This window comes from Octopus bimaculoides, chromosome 25 (genome assembly GCF_046866305.1).
Source record: "Octopus bimaculoides isolate indiv1 chromosome 25, ASM4686630v1, whole genome shotgun sequence".
NCBI classification, from domain to species: Eukaryota; Metazoa; Mollusca; class Cephalopoda; order Octopoda; family Octopodidae; genus Octopus; species Octopus bimaculoides.
In genome coordinates this window covers 33,462,028-33,478,587 of record NC_142952.1, presented here as the reverse complement: position 1 = coordinate 33,478,587, position 16,560 = coordinate 33,462,028, and the positions used below count along the sequence as shown (strand labels likewise).

Genomic DNA, 16,560 nt, shown 5'->3' with positions numbered 1-16,560 from the left:
GCTCAACTGGCCCTGATTTTATTAACCCCAAAAGGATGAATAAAAACTAGTGATGCCAGAAGAAAAATATCCCCAAATACCTTGGTAAATTTGAAGTTGCATGAACACCCCTAACACCCACCAAAGAAAAAGTTTGGGATTGTCATGGCTGGATTGTCTTTCATCATAGTTTTGTCCATTTAAGGCTAACTTGGTGTGACACAACAAAAACAGTGAAAAAATAATGTCTCAAAGACTTACGTAGGGCAAGAGCTGAAGAATGTTGCTGCAGTCTTTTGCCTTTTTTCTGAGGTTTTTTTGAAAGCATCTTTGTCATATAATGATAACACCTGGAAATATATATTTTAGATGTGTAAGGAAACATCATACATGTGTGTGTGTGTTTATTATTTGAAGTGGTGTAAGGTTTTATATATTAATACAAAGAAGGCGAAAAGGATTTAGATAAAAACCGTTTATTTAATGCTTTTGTCCTTTTCAGGGATTCAACATGAATGATTTCTTATAGAAAATTCATACCTTTTATACTTTTATGTGAGTTGGGTGAAAAAAAAATCTGGAGTCTAAATTTTTCTTTGGTTTTGGAAAGAATGGAGTTTTGAGATGTTCTTTGCCATTTTGGCAAGGAACATCTCCAATAACCACTTTATAAGAATTGGATGAGATATGATGGTGGAATCTGGTGATAAGCGCAAACCAGATCAATCTTGGAAAAGATTGTGGAACCATGTGTGCATAGGAGAGAGAGAGAGAGAGAGAGAAAAAAAAAAATGTTCGTAAAAACAAAAACAATGGTGTTTGCTTTTTTTTTTTTTCTGTTTGTGTGAGTGTGACATATAAACACAATAATAGGCAGGCCGTCATGCAAACAATGTGTATGTGTATACAAACATGGATGCATGTGTGTGCAAGTAATACAGAGCATAGAAAAGAGTCTATAAGGGCGTTAGAAGAAAGTCCAGACACAAGGGTAGTAAATACCAGTTCTCAGTTAAAGTACCCAGTAGATTGAAAGTCTGTATATAGAGGTTGAGGCGTGGAGGCAGAGCTAAGTCACATGTCGTGAAGTTGAGGCTTCTATGCCGAGCCGAGTACTTGATACAGGAGTTCTCGCAGGTTGTATTCGATATTAACCATGGTGAAATGATTCACAAACAGTGTTGAGATAGAACCTGTGCGAGTGCTGTTGGTTGCTGTGTACGTAGCAAGAAGTTGGTGTTGACCCTAAGAAGCTGGAAGCGATGAAGATGGAGGTCCGTAAGCTGCTGAACGAAGTGTTGGGTCTCCATGAGGCTATTGTCGTGTCGTCGCTGGAACTGGCTGTGTGCTCTGTGGTCGGCGGCTAGACCTCAGAAGGTGTTGCTTTGTACTGTCTGTAGAAAAAAATATTGTTGACCAACCTTACGTCGTTGCTGCAAGGAAAAAAACAATACAGGCAAAAATTTTTATGTATGTGCATGTGTGTAGTATTTTTTTTTCTTTGTGTAAGACAATAGATGGAAGCAACGTTGTTTTTTGTTTTTTTTTCTGTTTTTCAAGCCATGTGGAGTCAGGCGAAAAGAGAAATCACTGTTCACTCGTTTGTTCTTTTCTCGGTCTCAATTGGTGTTGAAAAAAAAAACACGTGGGTGAGAGAAATAAGCGACAGCTCGTGACATAGTAGTTGATGGTTCAGTTTCCAGGCTATATGGTATTTTCTCCAGGGTAAGAAAACTGTTGCAGTTGGTTGAATTGTTCCATTCCCTCGTCTCTTGTGTTTTTTTTTTTTTCCCCCCGTCGTTTGAGAGATAATTCCGTTATCACGTCGGGGGTCACCAGTTATAAGAATTGGATGAGATATGATGGCTTAGCCGTCTCTCCCCAGTTCTTATATTAATCATTAAATTCAGAAATACAACAACAAGAGGGATAACGGTAACAACAGATCAATAGTTTATTCTGAATAGGCATGCTGCTATAATACCAAAGGAAGCTTCGACCACATGTCGGGGTCGAGTTGGGACAGCCTGAAAGAACGTCCTGTCGCCACGGCTGCTGGATGGAATAGAGATCGAATGCTATTGCTTTTTCTCCACTTGTTGCATTGCGCATGCATGCTCGGATACTTCTGCTGACGGCAAGTCCCTTGCACATGCGCAATGGCACTTCCCAAGATGGCGGCCACACGCGCCACCACAACTTCATTGTGTTTCTGAGTAAGACACTTTATTACACGTTACCCGAGTCCACTGGCAAAAATGAGTTGTACCTGTATTTCAAAAGGGTCAGCCTTGTTGCATTCTGTGTCACGCTGAATTTCCCTGAGAACCACGCGTGTGTCTGTGGAGTGCTCAGCCACTTTCACGTTAATTTCACGAGCAGGCTGTTCCGTTGATCGGATCAACTGGAACCCTTGTCGTCGTCGTAACTGGCGGAGTGCCAGTTGTAATATAAGATACCTTCTGGTAGTGCTGATGCAACGATAAAACAGTAAAGAAAATACATGTGTGTGTGTGTGAGAGAGAGAGAGGGAGGAGGGGAGAGAGTTTGGTGGACATTGGAATTAGACACTGAGGGAAAATGGCTGTAACTTTTTTATTTTTTAATTTTGGCGATTTTCGTTTTCGATAATGTGTTCTATATGTCACGGTCATGCAATTCCCCATAAAAAATTTTTTTGACCCCCCCCTTCCCTACACGGCTTACATTTATATTGAAATAGAAAAAGGATCATATGTGGAGTCCCCACCACGAAACTTGATATGCTAGAAATAACAGCCAAATCTGGTTAGGGTTAGGTTTACCCTAACCCCGACCCTAGCCCTAACCCCGTTTGCCAAAGCGCATTTTTTCCTTCATATTTATTTACATATAGTCCATCTGGACCAATGCAAGATTTGGATTGTCCGCGTTTAGCTGTTATTTCTAGCATATCAAGTTTCGTGGTGGGGACTCCACATATGATCCTTTTTCTATTTCAATATAAATGTAAGCCGTTCATTTTCACATCTAAGTTGCGAGAAGGCTATTCGTACGACCTGGACATGTAGAACACAATGTCAAAAATGAAAATCGCCCCCATCCCCCGTGTGTGGGGGAGGGGAGGGGGTGGTCCAAAAATTTTTTTAGGGGGAATCGCATGACCGTGACATATAGAACACATTATCGAAAACGAAAATCGTCAAAATTAAAAAATAAAAAAGTTACAGCCATTTTCCCTCAGTGTCTAATTTCAATGTCCACCTAGAGTTTGTATCGAGTTATAAGTTTTTCTATTTTTTCCTCGCGTACATTATAAAATGTTGATTCAAAACAAAAAACCTTCTAAAAAGCTTCACAAATTGATTACAATTCCTTGGATATATCTGAATAAAACGGCGATGGTAAAAGACACGTACATCATCGGCCTTTCGGGTGAGTGTTAGGGTTACGTTGAAAACGTGGTGTGCGTATTCTTTACCTCCGCCAATAAAACATATCAAATTGATGAGTAAATATGTTCTTTTATTAAATTAAGTCATTGGGCTGTGACCAAGCTGGGGGCAGTATTTATTTCAAGTCTTCTATATATATTCTATCGGGCTCTAATGCCAACTGCTAAGTTACAAGGACGTAAGACACATTATCAAGCGATTACGGGGACCAGAAATGCGAGAACGAAATTTGCTTGGGGGGGGGGGGGTGCAGCCAGATTCAGAAATAAACAAAGTCGAATTTTTCAATCTCAATATCAAAACAAAAACAGGAATAAGAACCATCCTCATCATGGCTATGTTTTATTATATTTGTACATCAAACAAGTCAGATAAATTCAATAATGTTTCGAATCAGTCCAAAAAATGTTTCTACGTTTTATATTAACCGTTTGTTTTGGTAATGAAGCTTTTCAGGAAGCTTTTAAAAGTGTTTCCATTACACTCAACCCGTTATTACCGAGCCATTGATGGGGTCAGACACAAAGCAACAAGTTTCCCAGCTAACAAAACATCGGAAGTAATAATTACTCGACGAGGGGTACTCTACTAGCTACTTATTAGGCCGAAGATACCTTAGTTAAACGAAGATTATACTGTCGTCAAGGGATCCCACTGTTCACATCTCCCAAAGCCACACTCACAAGGCACTGGTCAGCCCTGGGCTGAAGTGGAAGACACTTGTTCATGGTGCATTTTTATCAAAGCAAATCGTGCAGATATAAAAAATTATAGAAGTGATTTTAAATTCTCAATCGCAGAATAATGCTAATAATATAGCCGGAACAGGATAAACTATCCCTATTTTGCAGAGAAAAGTGTAGGTGGCTAGCTGTGGACATCTCAACGCTTCTAAAAGCAAACTTAGTTTATTTACGTTTGTCGTAATTTGAATTTAACATAAAAAATTGTATAATTTAAAATAGAATACAATCTATAATCTTTAATTAAACTAATATTATGTCTTCCATTCAAAATGTTTAAGACTAAGAAGAAAATAAATGTATTTTAGCTTTTGCGGTTCCTAATTCAAATCGGTTTTTTGATTGTGTTGTTTTATGTGGAGTTTTACTGGACATAACTATTATACGCCGTTAAATGAAACCTAAAAGTGACAAAGAGCGGCCAGAAGACGGATAAGAATTGAGGACTGTAATTGTGAGGATATTCTAAAAAAAAGAATTTCAAGAAAATTAAATAAAGCTGTAAGTTTAATAAAGTTTATACATATTTAAACGAAAATGTTCCCGCCACCCACAATATGTACACATAAAACTCTTCCTGTTTGGTACACAAAGATGATCTAATTACGATAAAGTTTTAAAGAAACAACAAAACGATAGTCTGGAGAAAAGATTAACTCACGTTAAAGATTTGCGTCGAAGTTAGGAAAGTTCCCGTGAGTTAAAAATTATACACATTTATTTCGAAATACTAATTTGGCGCGCTGTGACGTCACGAGAATTAGGAAATTGTTGTGAAGAGTGTGGAGTTAATGTCAGTTATCTCCCTTTAAATAGGTTTTTTTTTTTTTTTTGGCTGGATATTTCCGGAAAGGAATGCTTTTATTCAGAGGGAATTAACTTCAAGTTACACCGTCCCACACCGATGCAACCGTGATGGCGGCAAACTCAAAAAGTAAGTGAATAACAATTTATTTCATTACAGATATATGTGTACAGGGAGATATTACGGGCGATCTTTCGATACTAGTCCACCACAACTTCCGGTCGTTGCGCGCACGCATACTGATTACACGATCGTATTGTGAAAATATGAAAAGACGGCGATCTTTCGATACTTATAAAAGATATCATAAAATAGTAATTAACTCAATTTCATTAATTTTAATAAACACAGATTTCTTCATTGGCTAAACATAAACGTATGCAATTTTCGAATGTCTGCAAAAACTCTAAGGTGTGTTTTATGCCTGTAAAATATGCCAGAGTCAATAAAATAAGTACCAGTTATACACTGGAGGTATTGATCTAATTGACTGGCCCCCTTCTGAACCTTCTGGCATTGTAGCAAAATTTGAAACTAATCTTAATGTTTGTTACTATTCCATAGTCTCTATGTTGTCTGCAAGTTCTTTAAATGTTATTGAACAGCAAATCCCGTTTCTTTGCAGAGGATATTTTCAGCTTCTTCAGTGAAGCAGACAAAATTGAGGCCGAAAGTCCTTTGGTCCTGGAGCAGAAATGCTTGCAAAAGCTGCAGAAACAGTTGGTAGATCTTTATCAGAAATGTGAAGAGAAACGGCTGGAATTGGCAAGGCATATTGAAGAAGTAAGTTGAATTTATCCTTCCATGGCCATCTCTACTCATCCCACTACCTTAACTCATAGTCATTATTTTTCTTTTGTTTTAGTGATGTTTTTTTTCTTTGTTTTTATTAGTAGCTTAGTCTTGGGTGGGAGAGCAGACTTGTAACTCTTTGTTATGGGGTCCCCCCGAGACTGGAGCGGGTGGGTGTTCATAGTAAATGGAGGCGGTGGAGACCAAAAGTCATGAATTCCAGCTGTAGGAAGCAATCCTCATCATTGCTTGATCATCTATTTTACCATTCTTCCATGGGTCAGATGCAGTTTCTTGAAGCAGATATTCTCTAACCAAACTCTCTTCCTGCCACCAAGTTTTGCCCCTTTCCAAACAAGATCGTATTTCCCCTGGACCTACAAACACAAACAGCTCAATAGCTGGGTGCGTTTTCATAGATGACTGCAAAGAAATAACACAAATTTTGTATGAATGGCACCATGCAGTGGGACTGAACCCAGAACCATGTGGTTGGGAAGCAAACTTCTTAATCACACATTCAGCCCTGCACTATGTTGTATTGTAACAGTCTATATCATTCCCTCTGCCTTCAAATTTGTGGCTCTGTGCTTCATGAGGCAGCCAAGTGCCACAGAACATCTGATAAAATTTTTTGCTGTGTCTACTTTGCATATCTTTTATTTTTACTTGTTTCAGTCATTAGACTGTGGCCATACATATATATATATATATATATATACCTATAAGATGTATTAATGAGGGTAGAAATTGATATTAATCAATTAAAACCAGTGGTCTAGCATATTAAAAAAATCCGAAGATTAAAATTATATTACATACAAAAATAAGAGGAATGACCAGCAAAAGTGGACTCCTATATGCTAGAAATAGATGCCGAATCATCTAACCACGAAAAAAATATATGTTCTCAGTAAAAATTCAGCGACACAACAGACTGTAAAAGAGCAAGACAAATGAAAAAATGCTAAATAAAAAAAACGATTAACCTACGTACCATGGTTTCACCTGTTAAAATTTACATAAGTAAATATCTACAGGATCGTTAGCATAGTCCGTCGATTTTACAGTCTGTTGTGTCGCTGAATTTTTACTGAGAACATATATTTTTTTCGTGGTTAGATGATTCGGCATCTATTTCTAGCATATAGGAGTCCACTTTTGCTGGTCATTCCTCTTATTTTTGTATATATATATATATACCTATATATACATGTATGAATATATATATACACATATATAAACATGACAGGTTTCTGTCAGTTTCCGTCTACAAAATCCACTCACAAGGCTTTGGTTGGCCTGAGCCAATAATAGAAGACACTTGCTCGAGGTGCCACACAGTGGGAGTGAACTCAGAACCACGTGTTTGGGAAGCAAGCTTCTTACCAACACCCATGCTACTACCTATCTTTATATTCTGAGTTCAAATCCCAGGTAAGTTTTATGAGTTCAGGAGTTTCCCGTCCAAAAGGTGTCTTATTTGTTTATTTCAGTGGTATCCCAAGTCCCATGATCTTGACTCCAGTAAGATGTCCATGTTGACCTTTGACCACCAGAGGGATGTTTGCAATAGCACTCTCTGCACTTATGAGTTATTGGGTAAGTACGTTTCTTTATTCTTTGTTTCAGTGATTGGACTGTGGCCATGCTGGTGCACTGCTTAGAAGTGTTAAACAAATTGACCCCAGCACTAATTTTTTTAAAGTCTGATGCTTATTTTGTTGGTTACCTTTTGTTGAACTGTTAAGTTGTGGGGATGTAAACAAACCAACATCTGTTAAACAATAGGGGGACAAACATAAAGGCACTCATATACACACACTTATGTATGACTGACTTCCACACAGTTTCCGTGTACCAAATTCACTCTCATGGGGTTGATCAGCCCAGGGCTAAAGTAAAGATTTGCCCAAGTTGCCACACAGTTGGATTGAACCTGAAACCACTTTGGTTGTGAAGTGAGCTTCTTAACCACACAGTCACGCCTGTACTCAATAGGGATTCTTTTTTTATATATGGGCTGGTTTTAATCTGGAGGAAGGAGATAGGTTGTCCCATGTTGGTGAGATTGATATGGTTTATGTTCAGTCTGAAAATCTGTAAGTTGACCCTTGCTGAAAAGAAATGTGAATGGGAAGGTTGATATTCTGGAGAAGATTGATTGCACCATAGTGGGGGAAGGCAAGATACAGAGGGGACACAGCCCTGATTGAGTCGATCGATAATCAAAAGTATTCTAGCTGTGACCATTTCATCTCTTTTCTGTGTACAGGGAAGTCTGATTTGAGAGAGATTTGGCTGTTGTTTCTAGCAGGTAAAGTTGGTAATGCTTAGTATCTGTAGCAATGTTTAAAGGTCTGAGTTGTTCAATTTCAAAGGGAGAGATTTGGTGTTTCCTTGATGGTTGTGTCTTTTATTGGTGTCAGAGGAGGGGGTCCAGATTGGCAGGACTTCTTTGGAGGATGTTTCTGAGGTGGGTTTCCGAGGAGGTGTTCAGGTTGCATGACAGGGTGGGACGTTTGGGTATGAAGGTGGGAGAGGGATGAAGGGTCATATTGTCTGTAAATAGATTGTTAAAGGACTGGTAGAAGAGTTAAGGGACGTTAACGATCCTTGGTGTATCCTTCTGGAATTGCTAGTGTGGCCGAAAGAGAGTCCTAACAACACATTGCAATGTCGCAGACAGACAAGAAGCTTTCTATTTCAAGAGATGGGAGAATGATGGCATCCATGGGTGGGCAACATAGCCAAGTTCTCATGCCAGACACAGTTGAATGGTTTGTTGATGCCAAATACAATGACATTGGTTTTGCTAAACTTTTGAAGAGCCATAAACCACAGAGTAGATTCCTGGTTATTCCAGGAACTACAGTGAGTAGATCTCTGGTTTTGCTAAACCTCTGAAGGAGCAAGGGCCTCAGAGAATAGATCCCTAGTTATGCAAAACTTCTGAAGGACCACAGTGAATAGATCTTTATGAATCTAATCCTCTGGAAACCACTGAGGGGTGAAGACAGACCCCAAAAGGAAAGTATTTCTTCAGGATTCCACATTTCCAAACATTCTGCTTTATGTTGCAACTCTTGAAATTAACCATTCTGATGTTGGTTCCATGGTTTCTTTCCATGTTTCTTCTCTTGCTCTGTTATCAGGTCTTAAAGTAACAAACAGCACAGACAGTGATGTCCACATACAGTTCCAGATGACCCAAAATGGAAAGTTCTACCACAACTATTTCATTGAAATTTCTCAGAGTCCCAATGGTCTTGAGACCAAGAAATACAATTTGCTGCCATTTATTCCTGTTGAGAAGATTCTAAGCAAACACAAGAAACTCTCCAAACAATCCACCCATGCCATCATCACAGAAATCTCTGATTATTTTCATGCCTTCAATGTCAGAGACATTGCAATTCAAACGGCTTTGGTAAGGCATTTTATTTCCATCCTTAATTGGTGTCTACTATTCTTAATGCTATTCTGTTTCCCTCTTCTCTTCCTCCTATTCTTGTCGTCTTTCGGGGGTTGATAAAATAAGTACCAGTTGAACACTGGGGTCGATGTAATCAACTTATCCTCTCTCCCGAAGTTGCTGGCCTTGTGCCAGAATTTGAAACCATTATTATTATTGTTATTTATTATTAAGACAGCAAGCTGGCAGAATTGTTAGCACGCAGGGCTTAGTGGCATTTCTGTCTTCGTGTTCTGAGTTCAAATTCCACCGAGGTCAACTTTGCCTTTTATCCTTTCAGGGTCAATAAAATAAGTACCACTTGAGTACTGGGGTCAATGAAATCGACTTATCCCTTCTCCTGAAATTTCTGGTCTTGTGTTAAAATTTGAAATCATCATCATCATCATCATTTTTATTATTATTATTATTAAGGCAGCGAGCTTGCAGAATTGTTAGCACACTGGACAGACTGCTCAGTTGCATTCCTTCTGTTTTTATGTTCTGAGTTCAAATTCCACTGAGGGTGACTTTGCCCTTCATCTTTTCAGGGTCAATAAAATAAGTGGGCAGCAAGTGTTTTTTTTTTTATAACACTGGTCCAACCAAAGATTTGGTTGTTGGAAACTGAAAGAAGCTTCTTACCTATGCAGTCACACCAACACCATTCTATTTCTCTTCCATTCTGTCATTTTTCCTTGCCTCTTGTTATACTCCATGCCATACCATTCCATTGTATTCCTTTCTGTTCTGTTCTTGATTTCCAGACCTTGTGCAAAGACAATCTGTTAGACAGTATCCAGTATTCGGTGGCTCGAGACATGATATCTTTTGTTCTGTTCAAGGAAAATCTTTCAGTTGAATGTAGTCTCTCCTACATGAATCTTTTGGCTGTACGTCCAGATGAAATATCCGTTCAATGTTTTGACATCAGTGAGTAGATCTCTTAACTTTTTAATCATGACTCTATTGAAATAAACTTTGATTATAACACTTTATCCATTAAATAGTGCGGAACCAGGCAGTGATTCTCATGGCTTCTGATCTTAACTGGACATGTTTTGTCTTGGTATAAAAGATGGGCGACAGCAAATATTCTGCTCAATACCACAGATTTGCTTGACCACAACCAGTTGAGCATGTCTCTTGGTGGCTGACGATATGTGCATCTCTGATCATGAGCAGAAGTAGTGGGGGAGCATCATAGCCATGTGTTGAGAAGGATTCTTTGGGGTTTGAATAATTCACCCCTTGAAACATGGGTGTTCTGGCATGGTTTTTACGGTTGGGTTCCCTTCTTAACACCAACCACACTGTAGAGTGGGCCAAGTGCTTTTTCTATGGCACTCGCACAGGCATGTTCAGTTTTGGTGTGGTTTTTACAGCTGGATGCCCTTCCAAATGCTGATCATGTTAGGTTAACTTTAAGGCCCTTTGATTCCAGGTTTTGCATCCATACTTGGAATTTCTTCTCCAATTCTGCTACAGATATTGTATTGATATATATGTATGTATGTCTGTGTATATATGTATGTGTGTGTATGTATGTATATATATTTCGTGATTGAATTTGGTAGGCGGAAGTTACTGCCGTGTGTGTATGTGCTTGTGCCTCTCTCCGTGAGAGTGAGAGGGGGATATATATATATATATATATAATATATATACTATTTTTTATCTTTCAGGTAAGATTTACTCGAAACAGTGGCTGACTGAATTTCAAGAGTTCAGTGGGATGTCCCTTGCCAAACTTAGCTTACCGGAAGCAATCTGTTCCATTCTGAGCTCAGTCGATGTCTCCAACACCAATATGCTCCAGGGTGAAAGTAATGAGACCAGCTCTGGTTAAGTTCATGAACCAAGAATTCTGACTCTTTCACATTCTTGATTGTATTTGATGCAATTCTTCAGAAAAAGGTCACTGCATTGAGGAATGCATTTTGTTGTCTTCACATGTGGTCTAACTTAGCATTTGAAACTTCAACATGAAACATGTTACCTCAAATTTGTGTTTATATGTGTATGGCTGTGTCATTGTATAGCTATGTGTGTGTGTGTATATGGCTGTGTTTTGTTTTGTGTGTGGCTGTGTGTTTGTGTTTACGGCTGTGTGTGTAGGTATTAATGCATGTGTATGTGTGCCTTCTTTGTCACCAACCCTCACCTGTCTCCAATCAAGGTGAATATTTCCTCATGGCCAGACATTGGTATTCATGGAAGACTGGAAACGAACATCATTTGTATGAGAGTGGACTCGTTTACGACCATCATGTGATGTCTAGACAAAGATACATACAAACCCACATGCATCTACACGTATATATATATATATATATATATATATATACACACACAACGGGCTTCTTTCAGTTTCTGTAGACCAAGTCCATTCTTGGTTAGCCAAAGGCTGTGGTACAAGACACTTGTTCAAGTCCCTGCATGAAGTCACACTGTTTGGAAAACTCGACTCTTGATAATCACTAAAGCATCCAAGGACATGTACAGAATGGAGCAACTCCAAACAATATACCAGGAACATTCCACCCGGATGTTCAATGGGAAGGCCACCCAAGCCCCACTGCTATTTATCAAATGCCTGCTTGAGAAAGTAAATAAAAAGAAATTTTCTTTTCAGTTTTCTTATTTTGTTTTTCGAATTAATGTTTTTTTTATTTTTGTTCCTTTTATCTTTCTTACTAATTTCTCTTCCATTTTAATATTAATAATAAGGCTTATTTATTTGAGCTACAGTTGATGTTGTTTAACCCTAGGTCATCACTGATTGAGTAGACCTATGGTACGGTTGTAGTTGATCAAATAACTTTGTTATACAGAAAGTGTGTGATGTGGATATGTGTATGCGTGCACATGTCTATATAAATGTGTGTGTGTGTTGTGTTCTTGAGCAAGACACTTTATTCCATGCTGCTCCAGCTCACTCACATGCAGAAATGAGTTGCAACATCACTGGTGCCAAGCTGTATTGGCCCCTTTTTCTTGGACAACATGGAGAGAGGAGGCTGGTATGCATGGGTGACTGCTGGTCTTCCATAAAACAACTATGCTTGAACTTGAGCCTTGTAGGTGTACTTCCGTGGTCATTCATGATTGAAGCAGGTCTTTACCTCTTTTTATATATGTACCAGGGGTGGTGTGGTGATCTTTCTGGCTGGGGAAGCAATGACCAAAATTTTCTGTCACATAGATATTTGAATCAAATTGGCATGTTCATATTATACAGCTATTTTAAAATGAAAAAAAACAAACTACATTTTATACTAAGGGTGTTCTGTAATTTGAAAAAGTATAAAATATTAGTTGAAGAAATGCTGAAAACTATGCACACACACACACACACACTATCATGGTCACAGTGCAAAGACTGAAACCTGTAGAAACCAATAGAAGAATAAAATGGATGTATATATCATCATCATCATCATCATTTAACATCCCTTTTCCATGCTGGCATGGGTTGGATAGTTTGACAGGCTGGGCAGCTGAAGGGCTGCACCAGGCTCCAGTTATGTTTTGGCAGGGTTTCTACAGCTGGATGCCCTTCCTAATGCCGGCCACTTTAAAGAGTGTACTGGGTGCTTTATACATGGCACCGGCAAGGATGCTTTTTTATGTAGAATATGTATGTATGTGTGTGTGTGTGTGTATATATATATGCATGTATATAAAATCAATCTCAGAAAGGCCAGTGGCACAGAAGTGTGTTTTGGGATGGAGCTCATAGTGTCACATAGAGATAGCATTGTTGTAAGGTTCCATACAATTAAGGCATTCAATTAGTAAAAATAAATTAGTAATTAAAAAATAATAATCTGCATGAAAGAAATAATATATTTTTACAAAATGGCGAGGTTTTAGAAAAAAAATTCCACAGATTTAAATATTTTTGTTTTCTTGCTTTATTTCTCATTTATAGGCGACAAGTTTTCGGCTGAAATAGAAGATGACCAGTGACATTTGGGTGTGTGTGTGTCTGTCTGTGTGTCTTTTTCATGTTAAAACTACGGTTCATATATATTACATTTGAACGTCCTCTTACTTTTTTAGTCCGTAAAGTAGGAGCAGAACAGTTTTTTTTTGTTTTTTTTTTTTACTTCATCTCTTTTATCAGTCAAGTAGACAGAGGCAAGCAGAGTTATGGTTCTTGTTTCTAAAAGTCACTACAGCAAAATGGCTGTCACAGAAATAGCATTATTTACATACACACACTCACACACATTTATATATATACATACATACGTGTACAAACATACATTCACTCATCTCTCTATATATATAAATAACAACACATATATACATACACATATACATATATGCACACATATTTGCATACAAACACACAGGCACTATCATCATCATCATCATTAGTATGGATATGTGTATATATATATATGCATCTGTACGTTAATATAAACAGTTTCTCAAAGACTGGAATGTGCTGGGAAAATAGATGAAGATTGAGAGATTGCAAAGCGCAACAAAATTTCATTTTTGTTCAAAATATTTTCTCTATGTGTGTTGAGTGTGTGTGTGTGTATATATATGTGTGTGTGTGTAGTGGGGGGAACAAACAGAATCGTCTGTTACGTCTTGCCCCACCTCCCACCCCTGAAAGAAGTCCTCTGCACTCGTCCATTCTCTCTGGTTCTACAGTGCCCCCTACAAGATGATTGCATGAAATATCATTTCTTCTTTGCCATGACTACCACCACAGATAACAATCAGCAGAGAAACCCTTCCTCCTCTCACTATTTGATTCAGTCTTTTTTTTTTTTACCTATATATCATTTCCTCTTAGACACAATTTGGTCGTCTCTGATTAAGGAAAAGTGAACAGGGATTTCACCAGAAAAAATAAGCAACAAAAACAACAAAACCCCATCTTACTGCCTTCTTGAAATTTGGGGTGGGCCCCTATGTTGCACAAGCAAAAACAGTCATGTACTACCTTGTGAAATTTCTCTTGGTGGGGGCTTGGGAATAAATGGATGTCTCCTGGAGCTAAATTACAGCAACATTCATCCTAAACCAGGACTGCCATGTTATGCTGGCAAATAATCTTTACTCCAAAGTACTGTTCCTGAATATCTCACGTTCTGAAATTTAAAAATAGTAATTTTTTAATAAATGGATGTATTTGAATTATTCAAATATATTCACCAGACAATTTTCTGAGGGTTTTTTTTCCCCTTCTTGTCTGTCTGTCCTCTTCATTATTTTTTTGAAAGAAAAGCAAAAAAAAAACAGGAGAATAATAAAAACAAAAGTAGGCAGCTATGATGTTCACAACCTTCCCCAGACAGAAAAAAAAATCCGTTTTTAGAATTCTTAATAATTATCGCCTGCAGTAAAGCACCAATTTTTAAAAATTAACCCTTTAACTATGAAATTAAATTTCAGGGTTATTCCAGTAATGATGCTAAAATATCTACCAAAAAAAAAAAAAAAAGAAGAAACAAACAAAATTGGTATTTTCTGCATCAATAAACTTGACATATCTCGAAAGCAAGAATCATTTCAAACATGACATTCCTCAACAAAAGATGGATTGGTAAATAAAACTGCTCTCTGCTGTTAAGGGTAATGAACATTTTAAGTAGATATATCTGATTTCTGTAGTAAATGATTAAACCTTTTGATGTAGCAATTATTCTCTAGACTAATTAGCAGAGTATCACATTAACGCAGTGATGATGATGATGGTTCTTAACACTTTATTTCTACCGTATTCCTGTCCTAAACATTCTGCTTTTGTTCCTATTAATTTTGAAAATAACGAACAATTTAGTCAAATATCATTTATTACTAGCTTAGTGTTTGGAACATAAATTAACATGAAAATTTGATGAGAGGCTTTTTAATTTAGCTTGCTTTAAAACAAGGAATTTGTATCATAGAACGAGGGGTGGGGGAGTGGAGTCTCAGGTCGGTTGATACCAGGAAGGTTAAAATGCCATTTTTAAATGTTGAAAGAAAAATTTCATTACCCATAACCAACAACGTGGTGAAACTTTGTAGTTGATTTTTTTTTAATAGAAAATGTGTTTTAAAAATTCACTCCTCATCCTAAAAAACGTGTCCCTTTCTACAAACTTACTCTGAAATCCCTCTCTCTCTCTCTCTCTCTGTATAATATACACTCTTGGCTACAATGAAAATGCAATTCAGGGGCTTTCTCTGTTTGACGGAGAGCAAGGATTGCCAAAACATTTCATTGTTCTCCATTCCTGGTAACTGAACTTACTCTGATGAGGCTTACCTTCGTCTACTTTAGAGTAGCAATAACATAAATGTAGTGGTTAAGAGTGCGGGCTACTAAACCCAAGATTCCGAGTTCGATTCCAGGCAGTGACCTGAATAATAATAATAATAATAATAATAATAATATTGAAAAATACCTTAGGAATGAGAACCCAGGTTTGAAATTTCTCCAAGACACCTGTTGAAGGCTGGAGGTTACATCAGCCGAAACGTGTTAACAACAAACAAGATGAGGACAAATATCCGTTAAATGTAAATAACGTAGAAAGACTTACTTTATCTTAATGAAGCAGCATTGTGGCTGGCACCAAAGAGGGGGTGGGGAAAGAATCAAGAGGGAGAAAATTGGGTCTCGGAACTCCCATGCACGCATGCATACCCCCAGACAAATGTATGCCAGTGGGAAGCAATCATATTTATTTATTCTGCTCTTCAACAGGGGCCGATGAGGGAAAAAGCAAACGAAACATGAATTTGTTTAGTAAAAGGGATTTCATTGGGGGTCATAAAACATCTCTGACTGAAAGACATGCAATGAAGGATAATGTTACGTAAGAATGTAGAAAATAGTAAGACTATTACATTAAAAGACAAAAATGAATACAAGAGTGTGTGTGTGTATATATATAAATAAATAAAGGTTAGTAGAGTTAGAAGTTGGGATAACCGTCCAAGGGCTAAAAGTATCTGTTATACTACCGGTATAATTATTTATGTTAACCTTGGTCATACATATGCAAGCATATTATGCTTATAGATTGAGGGTATGTGTGTCTGCGGAGTACTCAGCCACTTGCATGTTAATTTCACGAGCAGACTGTTCTGTTGATCAGATCAAGTGGGACCCTCGTCGTCGTAAGCAACTGAGTGCCAGTTTTTTAAAATGACTCTAGATGTAGTTCCTTGTCTGTCCATTCTGGAGCAATGTTGTCTGTGGCTTGAACAGTCTGATGCATGAATGGCAGTCCTTCCACCGTGCTGTTTGAGCTGTAGTGTTCTTTTCTGTGGATCCACTGCATTTGCCAGTCTCTCCAGTACAGAATGTTTAAAAAGATCTGAGCCTGGGCAGTATGA

At 37.9% G+C, this 16,560-nt stretch overlaps 2 protein-coding genes across 3 annotated transcripts in view; one reads left to right on the top strand and one right to left on the bottom strand.

Moving 5' to 3' along the window:
- Positions 1-1,144, bottom strand: part of LOC106877317 (Fanconi anemia group D2 protein) — a 39,066-nt gene extending 37,922 nt beyond the window's left edge. Inside the window, exons 1-2 of the mRNA XM_089342205.1 lie at positions 982-1,144; positions 241-329 (exon numbers count right to left, since the gene is read on the bottom strand). Of these exons, the coding sequence (XP_089198331.1) occupies positions 241-316 (76 nt within the window). The 5' untranslated portion in view covers positions 317-329; positions 982-1,144. The remainder of the gene's footprint in view (positions 1-240; positions 330-981) is intronic.
- A 1,004-nt stretch (positions 1,145-2,148) lies between these two features.
- LOC106877322 (uncharacterized) lies at positions 2,149-11,850 on the top strand. Of its 2 annotated transcripts, XM_089342206.1 has the most exons (7): positions 2,149-2,195; positions 4,973-5,090; positions 5,587-5,744; positions 7,250-7,355; positions 8,909-9,183; positions 9,975-10,140; positions 10,893-11,850. In XM_089342206.1, exons 2-7 carry the CDS (start codon positions 5,072-5,074, stop codon positions 11,054-11,056), a joined length of 888 nt encoding a protein of 295 aa, XP_089198332.1. In that variant the 5' UTR covers positions 2,149-2,195; positions 4,973-5,071; the 3' UTR covers positions 11,057-11,850. The 2 variants fall into 2 exon arrangements, with proteins under 2 accessions (XP_089198332.1, XP_014781682.1); XM_014926196.3 differs by lacking the exon at positions 2,149-2,195 and having other exon boundaries at positions 4,955-5,090.
- Positions 11,851-16,560: the final 4,710 nt, after the last annotated feature.

Bases quoted from the DNA above. Each gene is read 5' to 3' on its own strand.
- LOC106877322 (XM_089342206.1), top strand. The intron at 9,184-9,974 runs GTAAGGCATTTT...CTTGATTTCCAG, and splicing joins TTGCAATTCAAACGGCTTTG to ACCTTGTGCAAAGACAATCT. The intron at 10,141-10,892 runs GTGAGTAGATCT...TTTATCTTTCAG, and splicing joins CGTTCAATGTTTTGACATCA to GTAAGATTTACTCGAAACAG.